General features: G+C 40.1%; 1 protein-coding gene across 1 annotated transcript in view; it reads left to right on the top strand.

The window, feature by feature from the left end:
* Nucleotides 1–7669: 7669 nt before the first annotated feature.
* LOC111144455 (general transcription factor IIE subunit 2) overlaps nucleotides 7670–23205 on the top strand; it is a 63753-nt gene continuing 48217 nt past the window's right edge. Inside the window, exons 1-2 of the mRNA XM_022498771.1 lie at nucleotides 7670–7887; nucleotides 16799–16968. Of these exons, the coding sequence (XP_022354479.1) occupies nucleotides 16803–16968 (166 nt within the window). The 5' untranslated portion in view covers nucleotides 7670–7887; nucleotides 16799–16802. The remainder of the gene's footprint in view (nucleotides 7888–16798; nucleotides 16969–23205) is intronic.

The following is a 23205-nucleotide window of genomic DNA, read 5'->3' on the forward strand; positions in this document are numbered from 1 at the left end:
TTGTATTGTTCATCTATGTGTCCAAATAGCACAAGAATAGAACCTAGATCATAGCATTTGTTGAATGGGGAGAACATGGCACGGGGTGATGGGCATGATGATAAGAGCACTGAATTAAAGGGATTAGAGATGTTTTTGGAAAGCAGGCCAGGTTGGGATGTAGGCCCTTCAGAGGAGACAGGATTTTATAATAGAGATATATGTCTAGGAAAGGTATGATTTTTGTGTAAGAAAGATTCCTGGAGAGATTGGTGGCCCTCTTCCAGATTTGTGGATGGGTTTCAAGAGACTAGCCTGAATCTCAGATGAAGAGGAAGGGACTGGATGAGAAGGGTCTGTAAGGGACCTGTGGATGGGATTTTTAGGTAGGGCTGAGAACCATGGTAGGTAGGAAGCTCTTTCCCAAAGGGTTAATCAGGACTCAGAGGCCATTACCTTAACTCCAAAGGGATTAGATCCAACAGATTGCTCCAGAAGAAGGAGAGAATTCAAAGGATGAGAATGAATGAATCCAGTCTACCTTGTCAAAAGAAAGCAAAGATTGGCACTGGATAGATCTGAGGGATGCACTATTTTTATGTGTTCTTATCAGAAAGACAGTGAAGATGCTGTCAGGTAAGGGCGTATTGGGATAGCTGACTGCTTACTAAGAGGCCCTAAGTGAGAAAAGGATGGTGTTGAAAGTAGAGAGAGACTAACGATAGACATTGTGTTAGGAGACCAGTTGACCTCTTAGGAGGAATCTTGATGAAGTCATTAGGACCCAGGTTGGTACTTAGCTTTAAAGGAGTGGAAGCTAAAAAGTGTCCGTGCACTCATACTTTATCAGGCTGGGATGAACTCAATGGCTATCAACCATGAAGTTTATTTCTCACTCATGCTACATGGTTATTGTGGATGGGCCACACCTATGCTTCATATCTTCTTCACTCTGGGATCAGGGTGACAAAATGTCCCAATCTGAAATATGGCAGGGTTTTATGGAAGAGTGAAGAGCAAGACAGTGCTTTGCTAAAGATAGCTCTTAAGTGAAATCTTCTCCCTGGATGTCACACATGTCATCCTGTTCACACTCCATTAGCCAAAGCAAGTCACATGCCACTCCTATGTTCAACACAGTGGGTGGTATAAGCCTCCTTCAGGAAGAGGAAGTGAGTAATTATGAACAATTATACAAGCTACCACAGATGTCATTGGATTTGGCAATCGGGAAAGCCTTGGTGACCTTTGAAGAGTTTAATTGGAGAGTTGGGTAATAATAATGGCTCTAATGTACTGATTACTTGCTATAGTTTACATACTGTGGTGAATGCTTTATATTTATTATCTCACTTTAATCTTTGTTAGGTGTTCCTCCTCAAATTTGCATGTTGAAATGTAACCCCCAATGGGATGATATTAGGAGGTGGAGCTTTTGGGAGGTAATTGGGTTGAGAGCGTGGAGCACTTGGGATTATTGCTTTAAAAAAAGAGACAGGAGAGAGCTTCCTTGCTTCTTTCCTTTCTGTCTCTCTCTCGCCCTCTCACCACCCCCACCCCACTCTCTGCCTTGTGAGGACACAGCAAGAAGACAGCCATCAGCAAACCAGGAAGCAGGATCTCACCAGATCCCAAATCTGCTGGTACCTTGATCTTGGACTTTCCAACCTCCAGAACTGTGAGAAATAAATGTTTGTTGCTTAAACCAAGTCACCCAGTTTATGGTAATTTGTTATAGCGACCCAAACTGACTGAGACAATCCTTTCCATTACAAATGAGGATTAGAGAGATCAGGTGCTGGCTCAAGGTCATAAGACTAATAAGTGGTGGAGCAGAGATTCAGGCCAGTTCTACCTGGCTCCAAGGCCAGTATATGAACCCCTGCAGAGTAAAGTGTCCTAGATGGAGGCAAGAGCAAATGTTTTCTTTTTGGAGGACGTTTGTGAGAGCAAGGATTGTAAAGTAGCAGAATATGCCACCACAAAATATGCAACTTTAGCATAAAGATTATTTTGAACTGGAGATAACTGAGAGGCAGATATAAGAAAGCTTCCTGCCCTCCCCTCTATTTGCTTAACAGTAGGAAGATGTTCTCCCTACTCTCTCTACCAGGAAGGACAAATTTATTTATGGAGACATATCTATCTATCTATCTTTCTATCTATCTAATCTATCTATTTTAAAGATTTTATTTTTAAGTAGTCTCTATACCCAATGTGGGCCTCAAACCTACAACCCCAAGATCAAGGGACACATGCTCTACTGACTGAGCCAGGAGGGATCCCCTTGTTGTTTTTTGTTGTTGTTGTTGTTGTTGTTGTTGTTAAGATGCTAAATAATGGGCACCTGGATGATTCAGTTCATGGAGTTTGGGACTCTTGATCTCTGGGTGGTGAGTTCAAGGCCCACGTTGGATGTAACAACTACTCAAAAATAAAATCTTAAAAAAAAAAAAAAAGAAGCTGAATAAGCTCAAGTTCTACCCATCTCCTTTGAATTACTCATCTCCAGGTACTCCCATATGTATGTGTGATGGTCACTATAAACTTCTGTTTATTTTTCTTTTGTTAATCTCTCTTTTGTTAGTCTAATTACAGGACCCTGCCCGAGAATTTAGATTGGTGGTGGTGTGGGAGAGACTTTTCCTTCTTCATGAGATGAATACTTGGGAAGGAAGCAGGGTCCTGGAAACATATTTACAGAATTCTGTAGGCTACCTAAGAAGGCTGGGGAAAGGCTCTAAGGGAGCATCAATGCTGGGGAGATTCAAGACAGTCAATAAGCAAAATCCTTACTTTAGTTCTTGATTTGTGTGGATGTGAGCTAATTTGCTTTTTTGAGCTAATTTGTTAATTTGTCTATTTTGAGACTTTAGGTGTCTATTTCATTTGTTGAGATAGATGAACAGGCGAGGGGAGTTGAAAGGCAGTTATTTTTCCTAAAAAAAAAAAAAAAAGAAAGAAAAAAAAGAAAACCACAGCAGTTATTATTTGATTCCAGAATGAAGTAAGTTAATTTGCCTTACTGTAGTTTTCCTCTTTCAAGCAATTACATTGCATAAAAAATAAAAATGTAAAATTAAACTACTACATAAAAAAGAATGAAGTTCTGATACATGTTACAGCATGGATGTGCCTTGAAAACATTGTATCAGGGAGTGCCTAGATGGCTTGGTCCCTTGAGCAACCAGCTTTTGATTTCTGCTCAGGTCATGATCTCAGGGGTTCAGTGCGGAGTCTGCTTGTCTCCTTCTCCCTTTGCCCCCCCCTCCCACCATATGTACTCTCTCCCTTTCTCAAATAAAAAAATAAATTTTAATTAAAAAAAAGAAAATATTTAGGGGCACCTGGGTGGCTCAGTGGGTTAAGCCTCTGTCTTCGGCTTGGGTCATGATCTCAGGGTCCTGGGATTGAGCCCCGCATCGAGCTCTCTGCTCAGCAGGGAGCCTGCTTCTCCCTCTCTCTCTGCCTTCCTCTCTGCCTATTTGTGATCTCTCTCTCTGTGTCAAATAAATAAATAAATAATCTTTAAAAAGAAAAAAGAAAATTCACTTAAAAAAAAAGAAAATATTTTATCAAGTGAAATAAGCCAGACACTAAAAGACAAATATTGTATTATTCTACTCAAATAAAATATCTACAATTAGGTCAAATTCACAGAAATAGAAAGTAGATTAGAAAATATTGAGCTGGGGAGAGGAGGATATGAGGAGTTATTGCTTAATGAGTATAGAGTTTCTGTTTGGAGTGATGAAAAATTTTAGAAATAGTGATGATGGTTGTACTGTATTGTGAATGTAATTAATGCTACCAAGTTGTAAGCTTTAAAATGGTTGAGGGGTGCCTGGGTGGCTCAGTGGGTTAAAGCCTCTGGCTTCTGCTCTGGTCATGTCCCAGGGTCCTGGGATAGAGCCTCGCATCTGGCTCTCTGCTCAGCAGGGAGCCTGCTTCCTCCTCTCTCTCTCTCTCTCCCCGCCTGCCTCTCTGCCTACTTGTGATCTCTATCTGTCAAATAAATAAAATCTTTTAAAAAATGGTTGAAATGGCAAATTTTATGTTATATACCACAAATATAATTGTAAAAAAAATTAATCCACTATATTAGAATCCTGTGGTTATATTGAGTTGGAATAGGAGGGCTTGGGTAAGTCAGGACAGAGAGTGTTTTATAAAATATACAAATTATGTTTCCTTGAAGAAGTCACCATTCTTTCCACCAAAGAGTAGGTAGGATATTATAATCACTCATGAGATAAGACATAAATGGCTATTGTATTAGTGGCTTGGATCATTGTTCATATAATTTGACACTAGCTACACCTTTCTGATCTGGAAGTACTGAGATTGCTAGTACATAGGTGATTTGAATTATTGTAAGATTTATTTAAGTATCCATCATGGAGACTTCAAGCATATTGCACAAACAGCCATGTATCTATAGTCAAGCCCCTCACCTCATTATGGGATAGTTTTTCCATGTCTTCATGAATCCAGATGGTGCCTACATTGTATAATAAGAATGAGAAGGTAGAATAAAAATCTGTATGTTTATTCCTGAATCTTGAATTCTCTGAACTCAAGCTGATTTAGGTTGATACTGTTTGGAAACAGTTAAGTTGGTCATTGTCATGGTCAATATTACCAGCAAACAAATGGAATCCTTTTTTTAGTTCGTTTGTAGTGTGGTGTTCTTGTGTAAGTACTTCCAACACAAAAACAGCCTAGTTCTTGGTCATATAGGGAGCTGATTTTTGTCTTCACTTGAGGAGTACTATCAGAATACAGTATATCATACAAAAGTGCCTTGAATGAATGCAGTCATGGTTTTCAGTGTCACGACCTAGTCATAGGCAGTATAAACATTAGTAATACCACGGGTTGACCAGATTCAACATTTATATATGTTAATGACTTGCCAGGATGTGTATAGGAGTGTTTTAAGTTGGGCAGTGATAATAACAGGTAATATTTGGGTAAAGAAGGGGCAACTGAGATTTGAGGGTTTGAATTGTAAATCACATATTCTAATATTGGTATTAGAAAGCTTACCTGGCCAATATCTGTCCCAGTTGGCTGAAATGAGAGAAGACATTGAAATAAAGTAATAATAGTGGGCATTTTGTTAAAGTAATTAAACAAGAAGGCTGTAGGACCAGGAAAGCTCTAATGCTTTGGTAACCTACATAAGCAAACTGAAACCCAAGCCTGAGTCAATGAACTTGAATCTGAGAAAATGAAACTTAATAACTACTAATCACAAACCAAGTAAGCTTTCCCAAGTAGAGTAACTGCTTATTCAAATACTTCTTTTGATTTGCTTCGGAATCTTCTTTATAAAAACCTTTCCCCTAGCTCCTGTGAGTGGAACGCTTCTAACCATTTTCTGTTTGGGGCTGTCTGACTTGAATCAATGTTTGCTCAAATAAACTCTTCAAAATTTTAATGTACTTCAGTTTATCTTTTAATAGTTCACTGAGCGCTTTCCTTGTGGTAGATCTAGTTCTATAAAAGCATGATTCTCTAATTATTAAACTCATAATTGTCAAGTAACTAGAAAGTGACAGATGTCAAAATTTTACTTAACACAAGTGGAAATAAACAAAGGCTATGCCAATGAAAGAGATCACAGAGTGTACTGTATAACACTGAAGTCTGCCATTATCACTTTTACTTGGTGGAGATTCAAAGGCAGTTAGGAAGAGGGGAAACTTTCTAATGAAAAAAAGGGGGAATGCTTCTGGTAGGCTCTTGGTTTTTTAGATTTATTATTTATTTGAGAGAGAGAACATGTGACACACAGGGGAGGGCAGAGGGAGAGGGAGAGAGTCTCAAGCAGACTCCCTTCTGAGGGAGGATCCTGATGCGGGGCTCCATCTCACACTCTCATGATCCCAAGATCATGAACTGAGCTGAAATCAGAGTGGGACACTTAACTGACTGAGCCACCCAGGAACCCCATGGTTCTTTTTTTTTTTTTTTTAAAGATTTTATTTATTTTTTTGACAGACGGAGATCACAAGTAGACAGAGAGGCAGGCAGAGAGAGAGGAAGGGAAACAGGCTCTGCGCTGAGCAGAGAGCCCGATGTGGGGCTCGATCCCAGGACCCTGGGATCATGACCTGAGCTGAAGGCAGAGGCTTTAACCCACTGAGCCACCCAGGTGTCCCCCCATGGTTCTGATTAAACGTTGTTGATAGGGGAATCTGGAGGTGGAACCACTAGAAGTGGGGCCATCAATGTGATTGGTTTGGGGAGCGTATTTGTTTTTCTCTAGTTGGTCCTCATATGGTGAGCAACGATGTGTGTGTCTATGTGTGTAGGGGAAGTTGGCAGCCTGTGAGCAAATTTTTGACCATCTTGAGCTGATTGCTGCGGAAGCTGGTTTTTTATGTGGTTCAGAGTTTTATTATTACATATGGTCTAGCCACTGTCCTATTTGTATATTAAATCTCTCACTCATTAATAAAAGAGCCAGCAGAATGATGGAACTGGTTCCAAGAGGATATGAGAAACTAGGCTTCATATAATAATTGGGGAAAAGAATAATGAAATAAAAATTAATATATTGAAAAAAAATTAATATATTGATACAAAACATGGCTCATCTTTCTCAGGACTAGGTGATTTTAACTTTTGGGATAATTTTTTTTTTCACTTGCTGCCTGCTCCTTCTCTCCATTATACTTCATCAGTTATTTTTTTTTTAAACCAAAGTCTGAGTTTACTGGGTTGCAGTATTCCAGCAAAGTTATATTTCCTGAGTATGTCAGATGAACATTGAGTTTCTTAGAAAATCCTCTAGAATGAAACTAATTTCAAAAAGCCATATCTCAATCATCTTTTGGCTTTATTTCCAAGTTTTGAATAAAGATTTATGTATTATTTCATTTAGTCTTCACAACAGTCCAATGCAAGTACCCTGTTTTAGTAGTACAATTATTATTCCCATTTCTCAGATGAGAAAACGGAGGCACAAGTAACTTGACTAGCCAGTACGAAGTAATTAAACAATAGCTACAGAATAGCTGAGCACTGCTGCCACGTCAGGTTATAAGAGTGAGGGAGGAGAGCCGCAGGGAATGGACACACTCCGATACCTTGAAGGCTGTGGGCAACGCCAGTTATCTTTGTCGCGGCTTTATTCCTGTGTCTTTAATGCTGCTGCTGAATTCTAAATCCTTGTCCAAGTGAGTTCACAGGTGTGGTGGCTGGGAATTTGAGCTGGGTTGCACGTCCGTATTTGCCTTTGCTAGCTGTCTTGAGCAAGTCATTGAGCGTCACCTGGCCTATTGTTTCCTGACTTGTAAAAGAGAGAGCTGGATCGATGTTCTTGGAATTCAGGTGCCGCTGACTAGCCTTTGAAGTGAAGTACCAAACAGCCGGAGGAGGATCTGGCTGCTTTAAGCTTGCGCAAAGGAAAGTTGTTTGTTTTTTTTTTTTTTCCATTGTAGCAACCGCTACTATCTTCCTACCTAATCTCATTCTCCGCCCTTCCTCCCCTCCCAGGCACCCCCCCCCCCCCCCGCCCTCCGTTGTCATAGAAATCCCCCCCGCCCGCCGGGCTGATTTCCCCGCCCGCGCTACTCCTGGCGGGGCACGTGACGACGCACGCGCGTCCTCGGTGGCGGGGGCGCCGCGGTGCCTGCCGGGACGGAGCTCCTAGTAGCCTGATCAGGAAGTGGCGGGCGGAGCCCCCGTCCAAGTCGCGCCGCCTTAGCCGCCTCAGCCGCTGCCGTGGCCGCCAGTGCCGAGACCTCGACCTGGCGGGGCTGCGCTGGGCGTGCGTGCGGGCAGGCGGGGGCGCTGACGAGGAGCAGGAAGCGGTGGCCACGCGGGCGTGGGCGGCGGGTCCAGGTGGAGGCGCTGGGAGGCGGCGGCCGGTCGCGTGGGGCGGCCCTCCACGCTCAGGTAGGGGCTGCGGCCGCCGGGTGAGGGGAGCGGAGCCCGGGCCTGTTGTTCCTCGGGACCGCCTCCTCCCGAGGGGCGAGCGCGTCTTCCAGCTCTTGGGAGGCTGGGGCTGCGGTCCTCTTCGCGAAACACTAAACACAGTAACAACTTCTTGGGAGCATTGTCTTTTAGGCCTGAGGTCTATGGAGCAAACTTTTGGGTTGGAAAGAGGGGAAGTTCGCAGTCCGAGCTCATTGTGTCTCTTCCTAGCCCCGGACTTTACATTAGCAGTAGGTGAGCGAAACGTGTGTGGAGTTTAGGGAACCACGGTGTCCAACTAAAGGCAGTGATTTAGATGCACCTTTACGGATTATTATTATTTTTTAAGCTGTCTTTTGGAGACTGGGTTTGTAATGATCGCTAAACTTTAGTGAATTATAGTCGTTTTGTCTGCAAAGTCTAGAGACATGTTCCAAATCGAAACACTACGATACCTCGTCATCTCTCCATTCCTGTGATTTAAGAGGAAAACAGTCTCGTTTCTTACCTTGCTGGCTCTTCTTTGCAGTGTTCTTAGGTGCTTAGTGGCCGCTCTAAGGTTTTCGCAGGGAAAGGCAAAAGAGAGCAAAAGTAGAAAGGTTGAAAAAAAAAAAAAAAAAAGGTCGTATGGTAGAGTGGAAAGAACGTGTGCTTTGGAGCCAGAAGATTTTGATTTAAGTTTTTTGGCTTCTCAGTGACCATCCGTGGAGGAACACGTTAACTCCCTGAGTTGTGATGATTTTTTTTTTTTTTTTTTAAATTTAATGGGACTGGACATGGTCAGTATGTGTAAAGCTCTACGGATTTTTTGAGTAGTGTGAGAAAAAGGAGGAAAAGTTAGGCGGAGCGTGCGATGGTGGGAAAGAGAGAGAGAGAGAGACATTAAGCCTTCTGCTCGAGGTGCCATTGAACGTTACCCGTAGCACACAGGTCGCCTTTGTTTTAGAGGCCTTGACCAGCATTTCAGGTCTGGAGTAAGGAAGCATTTGATTTAGGAGGCAGGGGATTCGTGTCCTGGCCTGAGTACTTACATACTTACAAATGTGTGACCTTAACTGTACGTCTTCATTTCAGATTTCACACATTAAAATAAGGAATAAAACTAACACCTGTTGTCTCCTAGAGTTGTGAGGCTCAAGTGCTGTAAGCATTCGTAAACTGTAAGGCTTTTTGTTTAAGTCTGTGTTAAAATTCTGATTAAAAGCCTGATTTAATTACCTGTCTTTACAAGGTGAAATAAACACGATTCCTGGTTTGGGCTTGTTGCCCCCACTTTATCACTGGTGATTTCTCCTTTTTCCCCCACACTCCCCCACCCCCTCCCCACCTTCCTCACCCTAGCATAATCATTCTGTTACTTCTTTTCAGATCCAATTCAGAATAGTAGCAGTGAGATAACATACTTGTATAGCTTTATTATTTAAAAATTGCTTTTGGCGCGCCTGGGTGGCTGAATGGTTAAGCGTCTGCCTTTGGCTCTGAACATGATCCCAGGGTGTTGGGATCAAGCAGGCCTAGGGCTCCCTGCTTAGTGGGAGGCCTGGATCTCCCTCTTCCACTTCCCCTGCCTGTGTTCCCTCTGTCACTGTCTCTTTCTCTGTCAAATAAATAAATAAAATCTTCAAAAAAATTAAAAAATTGCTTTTCACAAACATGGTCTCATTTTAAAGTTGGGCTAGATGTAGAAAGCATTGGTAGTGTCTTCATTCTGCTTATGATAAAATTGGATTTAGAGAGGTCTAGTGGATTGCCTAGGGTCTTGTTGCAGTTAGAGGTTAGTACTGAGGGGGTTCCAGAAGTCAGGTCTTTGATACTAGTGTCAGTGACTTACTCATTCAACTAAAGTTTACTCTGATTATTTCTTATCAGTGCTTATATTTTTAACTTTTAGCACTCTTAAGTCACATTTTAGTCATTGCTTTTTAAGCAAGCTGCCCAGTTCTTAAATATTCTTAAATGTAAGCTGCTTGAAGGCAAGGGTTTATCTTCTGGAACTCTTCAAAGCTTAGAGTACGTAAACACCAGACAAGTACACAAAGCTTAGAGTCACAAACAAAAGGCATTTAATAAAGGCTTGTAAAACCAATAATAAGGCTAAAGCAATTTAAAGATGTTTTTGTGTTCATTATTCATTTAACAAGTATTTATTTAGCTACACAGTACATGAAGACTTTCACAGTTAAGATAGGGACACCTGGGTGGCTTAGTTGTGAGTTCAAGGCCCGTGTTGGTCTCCACGCTGTGCATGGAACCTATTAAAAACAAAGCAAAACAATAAAGTAAAAAAAAGAAAAAGTTAAGATAGAGTCTTTTTCCTCCCAGACCTTCCTTTCCTGCTTGTGAAGAATGCAAAGACCATTTACATGGTCAGATTGTTGTGCTTCCTAGACTTTCCATGGTATTCTATGAGAGTTCAAACAAGAGAGGAAATTATTTTCTTTTTTAAAGATTTTATTTATTCATTTGAGAGAGAGAGAGAGAGAGAGAGAGCAAGCGTGCAAGTGATTGAGAGCATGAGCAGGGGGGAGGGAGAAAGAAGCAGATTCCCTGCTGAGCAGAGAGCCCAATGTGGGGCTTGATTGAAGGACCCAGAGATCATGAGTGAAAGGCAGATGCAGATGCTTAACCATCACAGCCACCCAGGTGCCCCAGGAACTTTTTTCTTAATTGAAGGATATTTGACATACAATGTTAACTTCAGTTTTCAGATATACAAAATAGTGATTTTATTTTATTATTTATTTATTTTAAAGATTTTATTTATTTATTTGATAGAGAATGAGCACAAGTAAGGGAAGCAGCAGGCTGAGGGAGAGGGAGAAGCAGACTCCCCACTGAGCAGGGAGCCTGATGCCAGGCTTGATCCCAGGACCCTGGGATCATGACCTGAGCCAAAGGCAGCCCCTTGACGACTGAGCCACCCAGGTGCCCTCAAAATAGTGATTTTACAACTCATTACCTTATGCTGTGCTTACCATTTATCCCCATACAATGCTATTACAAATGGTAATTGATTGTATTCCCTGTACTAAACCTTTCATCCCCATGACTTCTTCCTTAACTGGAGACTTGTATATCCCACTCCCTTTCACCCATTTCACCCATCCCCATATCCCACTCATCCCCCTCTCCTCTGGCAACCATGAGTTTATTCTGTGCTTATGGGTCTCAAGAGAGGAACTTTTAAAAAAAATTTCAGCATAGTTAGCATACAGTGTTAATATTAGATTCAGGTGTATAATATAGTGACTTACCAGTTTCATATACTACTCATTGCTCATCAGGTGTACTCCGAATCTCCATCGCCTGTTTCACCCATCCCTCCCACCCACCTCTGGTAACCATCAGTTTGTTCTCTATAGCTAAGAGTTTGTTTTTTGGTTTGTCTCCCCTCCCCTCCTTTGTTTTGTTCCTTAAATGCCACATATGAAATTATATAGTATTTGTCTTTCTCTGCTTATTTTGCTTAGAATTATACTTTCTAGATCCAGCCATGTTGTTGCAAATGGCAAGATTTCATTCTTTTTTATGGCTGAATAATACTCTGTTGTGTGTGTGTGTGTATATATATACACCACATCTTTTTTTGTTTTTTTTTTTTAAGATTTTTACTTATTTATTTGATGGAGAGAGACATGGTAAGGGAACACAAGCAGGGGAAGTGGGAGAGGGAGAAGTAGGCCTCCTACAGAGCAGGGAGCCCGATGCAGGGCTCCATCCCAGGATGCTAGGATCGTGACCTGAGCTGAAGGCAAAACAACGACTGAGCCACCCAGGTGCCCTTATACCACATCTTCTTTATCCATTCATCTATTGATGGACACTTGGGCTGATTCCATAATCTGACTGTTGTAAATAATGCGACAGTAAACATGGGGGTGAATATATCTTTTTGAATTAAAGTTTTTATATTCTTTGTTTGAATACCCAGTAGTGTGATTATTGGATTGTAAAAGAAGAGAGGAACATTTTGACCTCAGCTCGGGTACCAATATCATGGTCCTGAGTTCAAGTCCCTACTTAAAGACAAATAAAATACTTTTTGAGTGATCTGTGGCTTCCCTCGTTGACTGAAGTTGCTTAGAACTGTGGCGTTTTCCAACTGGGAAATAACCAAAAGAGGTCTGTCTAGTCCCACCTCCCTCTAAATCAGGAATATTCTGTACATAGTTCTAACAAATTTTAATCCAGCCTTTATATCACTTAATGATAGTTCACTGGTTTTATTTATTTTTAATTCTTACAAAATATTTACTTGAGAGTGAGCGAGAGAGCACAAGCAGGGGGAGCAGCAGTGGGAGAAGCAGGCTTCCCACCGAGCAGGGAGCTTGATGTGGGGCTTGATCCCAGGACTCCAGGATCATGACCCGAGCCAAGGGTGGACGCCTAAGTGGCTGAGCCACCCAGATGCCCTGACAGTTCACCAGTTTTAAAACATGCCTTTTTTTTTTTTTTTTTTTTGATTTATTTATTTGACAGACCGAGATCACAGGTAGGCAGAAAGGCAGGCAGAGAGAGAGGAAGGGAAGCAGACTCCCCGTTGAGCAGAGAGCCCGACACGGTGCTTGATCCCAGAACTCCAGGATCACAAACCAAGCCAAAGGCAGAGGCCTTAACCTACTGAGCCACCTAGGCACCCCTGAAACACGCCTTTTCATTAAAAGCAATTCTGTTGGTTTTCTCTCTCTCTCTCTCTCTCTTTTTTTTTTTTTTTTTTTTTTTTTGCAGTGAGCCTACATCTGCCTTATTTTTCTGCGTGGTAGTTCTGATATTATTTCTAGAGTAGCATTGTCCAGTAGAAATACAGTGTGAGCTACAAATGTGAACCACGCATGTAATTCAAAATTTTCTAGTAGCCATATTTTTTAAAAAACTAGAAAAAGGGGTGCCTAGGTGGCTTAGTCGTTAAGCATCTGCCTTCAGCTCAGGTCATGATTCCAGGGTCCGGGGATCCAGCCCCACATCGGCTCCCTGCTTGGTGGGAAGCCTCCTGCCTCTCCTACTCCCCCCTGCTTGGGTTCCCTCTCTCACTGTGTCTAATAAATAAATAAAATCTTAAAAAATAGGTCACCTGGGTGGCCCAGTGGGTTAAGCCTCTGCCTTTGGCTCAGATCATGATCTCAGGGTCCTGGGATTGAGTCCTGTGTCAGGCTGTCTGCCCAGCAGGGAGCCTGCTTCCCTCTCTTGTGATCTCTCTCTCTCTCTCAAATGAATAAATAAAATCTTAAAAAAAAACTTAAAAAAATAAAATAAAAACTAGAAAAAATTAGGGTGAATTTTTAAAATATTTTCATTTTTAAAATTATATTTAAAATTTTTCATTATTGAAGTATAATTGACTGGGGTCCTTGGGTGCCTCAGTTGATTAAGTGTCTGGTTCTTGATTTCAGTACAGGTCTTGATCTCAGGGTCATGGGTTCAAGTCCTATGTTGGACTCCATGCTGGGTATGGAGTCTACATTTAAAAAAAGGAGAAAAGGTATAATTGACATAGAATGTTACATTAGGGATGCCTGGGTGGCTCAGTGTGTTGGGCCGCTGCCTTTGGCTCAGGTCATGATCTCGGGGTCCTGGGATCGAGTCCCACATCGGGCTCTCTGCTCGGCGGGGAGCCTGCTTCTCTCTCTCTCTCTCTCTCTGCCTGCCTCTCTGTCTACTTGTGATCGCTCTCTGTCAAATGAATAAATCTTATAAAAAAAAAAAAGAATGTTATATTTAGGGTATTTAGGTGTACAACGTATTGATTCAACAAATACGTACATTACTCAGTGCTCACCATAAGTATAGTCCCCCTTTGTTACCATGAAACATAAAATTATTATTGAGTATATTCTGTAATGCTGTACTTTTCATCTCCATGACTTACGCATTTTATAACTGAAGTGTATACCTCTTAATCTCCTTTACCAATTTTTCCCATCTCCTCACCAACCTCCCCTCTGGCAACTACCAATATGTTCTCTATATTTAAGAATCTGTTTGTTTTGTTTTTTTTTTTTTTTAGATTATACTTATAAATAATATCATATAGTATTTGTCTCTGCTTATTTCACTTAGCATAATACCCTCTAGGTTCACCAGTGTTGTCTCAAATGGCAAGATCTGTCTTTTCTTTTTTGTGGCTAATACTCCATTGTATGTGTGTATATCACATTTTCTTTATCTGTTGATAGACACTTGGGTTGCTTCCATATATTGGCTATTTTAAATAATGCTGCAATAGACATAGGGCTACATATATCTCTGAATTAGTGTTTTTGTGGGGCGCCTGGGTGGCTCAGTCGTTACGTGTCTGTCTTTGGCTGAGGTCATGATCTCCTGCGCCTGTGATCGAGCCCTGTATTGGGCTCCCTGCTCAGTGGTGAGCCTGCTTTTCCCACTCCCACTCCCCCTGCTTGTGTTCCTGTTCTCTCTCTCTCTCTGTTGGATAAATAAAATCTTAAAAAAAAAAAAAAAGTAGTATTTTTGTTTTCTTTGGCTAAATGCCAATAGTGGAAGTATTGGATCATATAGTATTTCTATTTTTAATTTTTTGGGACCTCCATACTGTTTTCACAGTGGCTGCACCAGTTTGTATTCCCACCAACAGTGTATGAGGGTTGCTTTTTCTTCATATCCTCGTCAACACTTGTTATTTCTTGTCTTTGATACCAGCCATTCTGACTGAGGTGGTATCTTACTGTGATTTTGATTTGCATTTCCCTGATGATTAGTAAAATTAAGCATCTTTTCATGTATCTGTTGGCCATTTGTATGTCTTTGGAAAAATGTCTATTCAGGTCCTCTACCCATTTTTTTATTCTGAGTGGTTGTGTTATTTTTGGTGTTAAATTATGTAAGTTCTTTATGTATTTTGGATATTAACCCCTTATATGTTATATCATTTACAGATGTCTTCTCTCATTTAGTAGGGTTTCTTTTTGTTTTGATGGTTTCCTTTGCTATGCACAAGCTTTTTATTTTGATGAAGTCTCAGTAGTTTATTTTTGGTTTTGTTTCCCTTGCCTGAGGAGATATATCTAGAAAAATATTGCTAAGGCCAATGTCCAAAAGATTACTGTCTTTGTTATCTATTATGGGATTTAAGGTTTCCGGTCTCATATTTGGTCTTGGATCCATTTTGAGTTTATATATGTGTGTGGTGTAAGAAAGTGGTCCAGTTTCATTTGTCTTTTTGCGTTTAGCTGTCCAGTTTTTCCAACACCTGAAGGGACTGTCTTTTCCCCCATTGTATGTTCTTGCCTCCTTTGTCGTGTATTCATTGACACTTCAGTGTGGGTGTTATTTCTGGGCTCTCCGTTCTTTTGATCTGTGTGTCTCTTTTTGTGCCAGAACCATACTGTTTGGTTACTATAGCTTTGTGTATATCTTGAACTCTGGGACAGTGATACCTCCAGCTTTGTGCTGCTTTTTCAGAATTACTTTGGCTTTTCAGGGTCTTTAGTGGTTTCATACTAATTTGAGGATTATGTGTTCTAGTTCTGTGAAAAGTGCTATTGGTATTTTGATTGGGATTGCATTGAATGTGAAGATTGCTTTGAGAAGTAAGGACATTTTAGTGATATTCTTTTAATCCATGAGCATGGAATATCTTTCCATTTGTTTGTGTCATCTTCAATTTCTCTCATCAGTGTCTTATAGTTTTTAGAGAGTAAGTCTTTGACCTCCTTGGCTAAATTGATTCCTGGGTATTTTATTCTTTCTGGTGCAATTGTAAATGAGATTTTTAAAAAATGTCTCTTTCTACTGCTTTGTTTTTAGTGTATTGGAACAGAACAGATTCCTATATATGAACTTTGTATCCTGCAATTCACTGAATTCATTCATTTATTTATTTTTTTTGTGGAATCCTTGGGTTTTCTATATGTAGTATCGTGTCTTCTGTAAATAGTGAGTTTCACATGTTCATTACAAGTTTGGATGCTTATTTTTTTTATAATCCTTTTTAAAAAAGATTTTATTTGAGAGTGAGTGTGTGAATGGTGGGGGGCAGAGGGAGATGGATAAACAGACTCCCTGCTAAGTTGGTAGCTCGATGTGGGGCTTAATCCCATGACCCTGAGATCATGACCTGAGCCAAAGGCAGACACTTAACTGGCTGGGCCACCCAGGCACCCCACAAGTTTGGGTGCTTTTTAATTTTTCTTGTCTGATTGCTGCATCTGGTATTTCCACTACTGTGTTGAATAAAAGTGGGGAGAGTGGGTATCTTTGTCTTATTTCTGATCTTAGAGGAAAAGCTTTTACATTTTAACCATTGAGTATGATGTTAGCTTTGAGTTTTTCATATTTGGTGTTTATTATGTTGAGGTATATTCCCTCTAAACCCACTTTATTGAGAGTTTTTATCCTAGACAGATTTTTATTTTTTCACATGCTTTTTCTGTATTAAGATGATCATATTGTTGGAGGAAATTAATTTTAATGTTTTATTTAACCTAGTGTATCCAAATTATTATCACATCAACATGTAAACAATCTAAAATATCTCATCAGTAATTCTAAAAGTTTTTTGTACTATGCCTTGTAAATCTGGTGTATATTTTACACTTAAAGTACATCTCAACTCTGTCCCCATTTCAGGTGTTCCATAGGCACATGTGACTAGTGGCTCTCATGTTGGGCATTGCAGCTCTAGAGCTTTAGAGAATAATTCGGTTTCTCTTTACTAGTGGCTAGCACAGTGCCTGACACACAGTAGGTACTGAGTAAAGATTTTTAAGTGAATGAATACAAGTTCTAATAGAGAGCTAATAGTAAAGGTAATTTTGTTTGGAAGTAATTCTTGGGACCTGTGGATTTGGCTTATAGGTTTGAGTAGTTAGAATCTGTATTAAAAATACTTCTATCTTTGCAGAAAGAATCTGTATTAAAAATACTTCTATCTTTGCAGAATTATGGATCCAAGCCTGTTGAGAGAACGGGAGCTGTTCAAAAAACGAGCTCTTTCCACTCCTGTAGTAGAAAAACGTTCAGTATCTTCTGAATCATCATCATCCTCATCAAAGAAAAAGAAAGCAAAGCTAGAACATGGAGGATCATCGGGCTCTAAACAGAATTCTGGTTAGTAAAATTGACTTTAGGACTGTCCAGTTTTTATTTTTTTAGGAAACCATTTAGTCATGGCAAGTTCGTTTTTCCAGTTCAACATTTGTATTTATTGGTAGACACTTTTTTAAGGATAAGGGAATGTGATGATAAGAGAATATATTGTTCTTAAGTTGTTAATAGTCTTGTTATAGTTAGAATTTAGGTTATTCTCTTTGCAGAAAATGACTTTGTTGAAGTTTATTTTATATACCATATATTTCACTTGTTTTATGTGTACAGTTCAAAGATTTTTAGTAAATTTGCTGAATTGTGTGCCTATTAATATAATTGTATCGTAGAACATTTCCATCATCCCCGAAAGTTGCTTTGTGCTCATTTACAATCACTTCTTGTTCCCACCCCAGCTCCAGATAACCAGTAGTCTACTTTCTGTCTCTATATGTTTGCTTTTTCTGGACATTTCATATAAATGGAATTGTATAATGTGTAGTCTTTAGTATGTGGCTTCTTTTACTTAGCATTTATTGAGGTGATCTTTTTGTTGTTTATGCTGTTAACATGGTATATTACATTAGCTGATTTTTCAGATGTTAAACCAACCCTTGCTTTCTTGGAATAGATCATATTTGGTTGTGGTGTATGATTCTTTTTATTTGTTATGGGATTCAGTTAGCTGGTATTTTGTTTAGGATTCATCTATGTGTTAGTACTTTATTTTGCTTTATTGCTGAAGAGTAATCCATGTATGGGTATACTACAATTGGTTTATCCATTCATCATTTAATAGACATTTGGATTATTACTAGTTTTTGACTATTATGAATAGTACTGCTATGAACATTAATGTACAGGCTTTTGTGTGGACTTTCTTTTCTCTTGGATAGAGAACATAAGAGTGGAACTTCTGAGTCATGTGGTAAATTTATTTTTAACTTTTTAAGAAGCTACCAAAATGGCCATACAGTTTTACATTCTCACCATCAGTACATGAGGGTTCTAGTTTTTTTCATTCTTTTTTTTTTTTTTAAAGATTTTATTTATTTATTTGACAGAGATCACAGGTAGGCTGAGAAGCAGGCAGAGAGGAGGAAGCAGAGAGCCCGATGTGGGGCTCAATCCCAGGACCCTGAGATCATGACCTGAGCCAAAGGCAGAGGCTTTAACCCACTGAGCCACCCAGGCACCCCATTTTTTTTCATTCTTATTAAGACTTGTTATTTCTTGTCATTTTGATTATAGCTATTCTAGTGGTTGGAAAGTGGTATCATTGTGTGTTTTAATATTCTATTTGAGAGAGTACACACCAGTGGGGGAGGGGGGTTGGGCAGAGCAGGGAGCCTGAGGTGGAGCTTGATTCCAGATCATGATCTGAGCCAAAGGCAGGGAGATGTTTAACCGATGGAGCCATGCAGGCACCTGTCATTGTGATTTTAACATGCAGTTCTGTAATGGTTAATGATGTTGAGCATCATTTAATTTGCTTATTAGCCATTCCTGGGTCGTCTTTGGTAAAATGTTTATTCAGATTTTTTTGCCCACTTAAAAAAGGTTTCATTGTTTTCTTCCTATTGGTTTATAAGAGTTCTTTATATATTCTGGATACAATTTTTTTTAAAGATTTTATTTATTAGAGAGCATGAACAGGGGGAGGGGCAGAGATAGAGGCAGACTCCCCGCTGAGCACAGAGCCCCACGTGGGGCTTGATCCCAGGACCCAAAATGAAGACAGGAGCCAAAGTCAGACACTTAACGGACTGAGCTACCCAGGTGCCCCTGGATACAATTTCTTGATCAAATGTCACTTGTGTTCTAAGTGTGTCCGTATCTAAGAAATCTTTGCCTAACCCAGGGTCATGAAAATTTACTTCTACTCTTTTTTAGGTTTTTAATTTTTTTTGGTAATGTTTTATTGTTTTTAATGTGTAAGTCTTACACTTATTATATTTATTCCTAAATATTTTATTTTTGATATTGTGAATGAAATTGTTTTCTTAATTTGATTTTTGAATTGTTCATTGCTAATATATAAAAATACAATAGATTTTTTTTTCTTTATTTGAGATCGAGTGAGGGAGAGAGAGAGAGCGAGCACAAGTTGGAAGGGGAGGGGACAGAGAAGAAGGGAGAAGCAGACTCCCCACTGAGCAGGGAGCCCAATGCAGGGTTCAGTCCTGGGATCATGACCTGGGCCAAAGGCAGACACTTAACTGACCGAGCCACCCAGGCGCCCCTAGAGTAGATTTTTTTAAAAGTAATTTTATTTGAGAGAGAGCAAACAAGGGAGCACAAGATATGGGGTGGGAGAGGGGAGGGCAGAAGGAGAAGTAGACTCCCTGCTGAGCAGGATCCTGGGATCATGACCAGAGCTGAAGGCAGATGCTTAACCCACTGAGTGACCCAGGTGCCTCAGAAATACAGTAGTTTTTTGTACATTGATCTTGTATTCTCTAACCTTGCTGAACTTGTTCATTCTTTCTAGGTTATTTGTGTGTGTGTGTATGAATTCCATAGGATTTTTTTACATACAAGATTATGTCATATGTGAATAAGGACGGATTTACTTTGTCCTTTCCAGTGTGAATGCCCTTCCTTCTTTCCTTTCTTCCCTCCTTTCTGCCCTGGACTGGCTAATAGAATGTTGAATACAGGTGGTGAGAGTGAACATCTTTGCCTTGTTCCTGATCTTAGGGGAAAGGCAGTCAATCTTCCACCTTAATGCATGATCTTAGATGCATGGATTTTGTAGATGCCCATTATCAGGGCAAACTAGTTTGTTGAGAGTTTTGGTTTTTGTTTGTTTGTTTAAAGATTTATTTATTTGAGAGAGAGAGAGAGAGCACAAGCAGGGGGAGAGGGAGAAGCAGACTCCCCGCTGACCTGGAGATCATGACCTGAGCTGAAGGCAGCTGCCTAACCATCTGAGCCACCCAGGCACCCCCAATTGTTGAGAGGTTTTAATCTTAAATGGGTATTGGAGGTTGTCAAATGTTTTTTCTTCATCTTTTGAGAAGATCATGTTCTTGTTCTTTATTAATAATACATTAATTGGTTTTTCAGATATTAAACCAGTCTGGCATTCTTAGAATAAATCCTACTTGGTCATGATGTATAATCCTTTTTGTTTGTTGTGGAATTTCAGATTGCTGGTATTTTGTACAGGAGTTTTGTGTTTGCATTCATGAGGGTAGGGTTTGTAGTTTTTTTGTGATGCCTGTCAGGGTGTTTCTGGCCTCATAAAATGATTGGTGAAGTGTTCTTTTTTCCACTGTTTTCTGGAAGAGTTTGTGAAGGTTTGATACATTTTTCTCTTTAAATATTTGGTAGAGTTCACTAGTGAAGCCACTTGGGCTGTAAAGCTAGTCACAGGGCTGTACCCAGCTTTCCTCTGTGGGAAGCTCTTGTAGAAATTCTTACAGATATATTCAGATTATTTGTTATCTGCTTAAGTTAATTTTGGTGCTTTGTATCTTTTTAGGAGTTTTTCCATTCCATTATCTACACTGTCTAAACTTTTTCAAAGTATTTCCTTGGAATCCTTTGATTTCTGTAAGGTCAGTAGTGATAACCTTCCCTCTTTTATTTCTGATTTTAGGAATTTGTGTTTTATTTTGTTGATCTTTTCAAAAGATAAACTTTGGTTTCATTTATTTTTCTCTTGTGTTTTTCTTTTTTTTAATTTTTTCTACTTCACCATTATTTTCTTTCTTCTACTTATTCTGGGTTTATTTAGTCTTAAGACCATTACCTTTTAAACAACAAGGTCAGTCCAGTGTAATTCACAAGAAATTATTTACCTACCTAAAAATGCAGCAATAGTAATCTTCATGGATGTCATTTTGTTAGATGTTTTGCAAGCCGTTTTACTAATTGATGTTAAAGTAGAAGTAATCTTTTTATCAGGTAGGGCTGTCAGTCTTATTAGCACATACATTAAGTTGATTTTGTCTTCATTCCAATGAAATATACATTGAATTAATTCATAGTACATTTGTAGTACACTGTTTAAACATTAGCACAGACCCAGTCTTAGACCTAGTCTCTTTGATCTGGTTAAGAATATCTTTGCTCCTGGCAGCAGCTCTTTCTGCCCAGGGGTCCTGTTCTCAAGCTTTAATAAAACTGCCTTTGGCACATGCACACACACGCACAATCTTTGCTCCTCCTAAATAACAAAATTCAGCCAACTGATTAAGATCTAATTGGCTTTATGAAATGATTTGTGAATCAGCAGCATCCCCTTTAGCAAATAGAGAGGCAATCCAAGGAATTGTGCAAAATGGAAGGTTCTTTTCCTTTGTTTTAAAAATTTTGTTTATTTATTTGACAGAGACAGAGAGGGAATATAAGCAGGGGGAGTGGGCGGAGGGAGAAGCAGGCTTCCTGCCAAGCAGGAGCCTGATGCAGGGCTCCATCCCAGGACCCTGGGATCATGACCTTAGCCGAAGGCAGCTGGTTAAGGACTGAGCCACCTAGGTGCCCGGCAAAATGGAAGGTTTTTATAGAAGGAGGGCAGAGGCAGGAAAGTTATTAGCAAAAGAAAAGGACTGTTCTAGGCCAGGCCTTTTCTAGGGAGAAAAGCCAGGGGTTTTATGCAGATGACCTCATCTTTCTTTGGGGGATAGAGAAGGGTCCTCGTGGCATACTCCTTGGCATTGATTGAAAAATTCCTGACTGACCAGATAAGACTACATTTCTGAGGGAGTTTGAAACTGCGGTTAAACTATGTATAAAACACCAGTTTTGGAATTTGGTCAAAGTGACACTAATTTGGGCCGCCTTTCTTTTTTTTATTTTTATTTATTTATTTATTTATTTATTTTTTAAAGATTTTATTTATTTATTTGACAGAGATCACAAGTAGGCAGAGAAGCAGGCAGAGAGAGAGAGAGAGAGAAGCAGGCTCTCTGCCGGGCAGAGAGCCCGATGCGGGACTCGATCCCAGGACCCTGAGATCATGACCTGAGCCGAAGGCAGCGGCTTAACCCACTGAGCCACCCAGGTGCCCCATTTTTTTTTAAAACAGTACGAAATGTCACTGTGTCTTAAAAACAACAAAGATTTGTTGTTTCTCTTTCATACCACATGTTTATCATGTGTTGGCAAGGCTCTTGGCTCTTTAGTCACTCAAAGGACCAAGGCTGATAGAGTAGCCAATATTTCAGATGTTTTTGGTCTCAGTGCCAGGGGGAGAAAGAACTCTGGAATATCTTACCTGGCAGTTAAAATTCTCTTTCCTGGTGGTAAGAGCTTACTTTCTCTCACAACTCATTGTCTAGAGCTAGTCACAGGGCTGTACCCAGACACACGGGGTCCCAAGTGCTCTAAGAAGGGAGAGTAGGAATTCCTGGGTGTAAACACTGAAGACTACTGTACCATCCTAGACTGGGTCACTACCAGTGGATTGTCTGATTAGGTGCTTACAGGGTTTCCTGGCTTAACTTCTTTAGACTACTCTTTCTGTACAGCAATCTGTGATTTTTCTAACCATCAGTCTGATGATATCACTGTCTTTAGGCTGATCATCATTGCTTTTCAGATGAAGCCCGTCTTTTCCTGCTGTCTACATGCCCTACCTGATCTGATCTCCATTACCTTTTATACCGATAGCTAACTGTTTTTCTTATACTCTATCTTAGTGATACTGTCCTGTAGCTCCTTTAACATGCTTTACTCCCTTTTTTTGCCTCTTGACTTTTGCCCACATTATGTTTTCTTCCTGGAATATTCTTTCTTAGCTCCTTCCCTCTTTCCTTTGGTTAACGCCTGTTCCTCTTTTAGGTTGCAGCTTAAAAGTCATATTATTTCTACTTTCCTATTTGAATTCAGTGCTTAGCCTTTGATTCCCAAAGCACTCATTATTTCTGACAAAGCTATCATGTGTCATAGTAATTGCATGATTACTTGTTTGCCATCGTAACCCAATCTGTCACACATAGAGGCACTCAATACATGTTTGTGGAATGGTTAAATACATTACAGCATAAGGTAGGAAAAGTTAGTAGTGTCCATTATCAAGAAATTTAGCAATTAAAGATCTGTATGGGGGCGCCTGGGTGGCGCAACGGGTTGAGCCTCTGCCTTCGGCTCAGGTCATGATCTCAGGGTCCTGGGATTGAGCAACGCATCGGGCTCTCTGCTCAGCGGGGAGCCTGCTTCCTCCTCTCTCTCTGCCTGCCTCTCTGCCTACTTGTGATCTCTCTCTGTCAAACAAATAAATAAAATCTTAAAAAAAAAAAAAAAAAGATCTGT

The sequence above is a fragment of the Enhydra lutris genome, unplaced genomic scaffold, assembly GCF_002288905.1.
Source record: "Enhydra lutris kenyoni isolate GAN:26980312 unplaced genomic scaffold, ASM228890v2 scaffoldscaffold11, whole genome shotgun sequence".
NCBI lineage: Eukaryota > Metazoa > Chordata > Mammalia > Carnivora > Mustelidae > Enhydra > Enhydra lutris.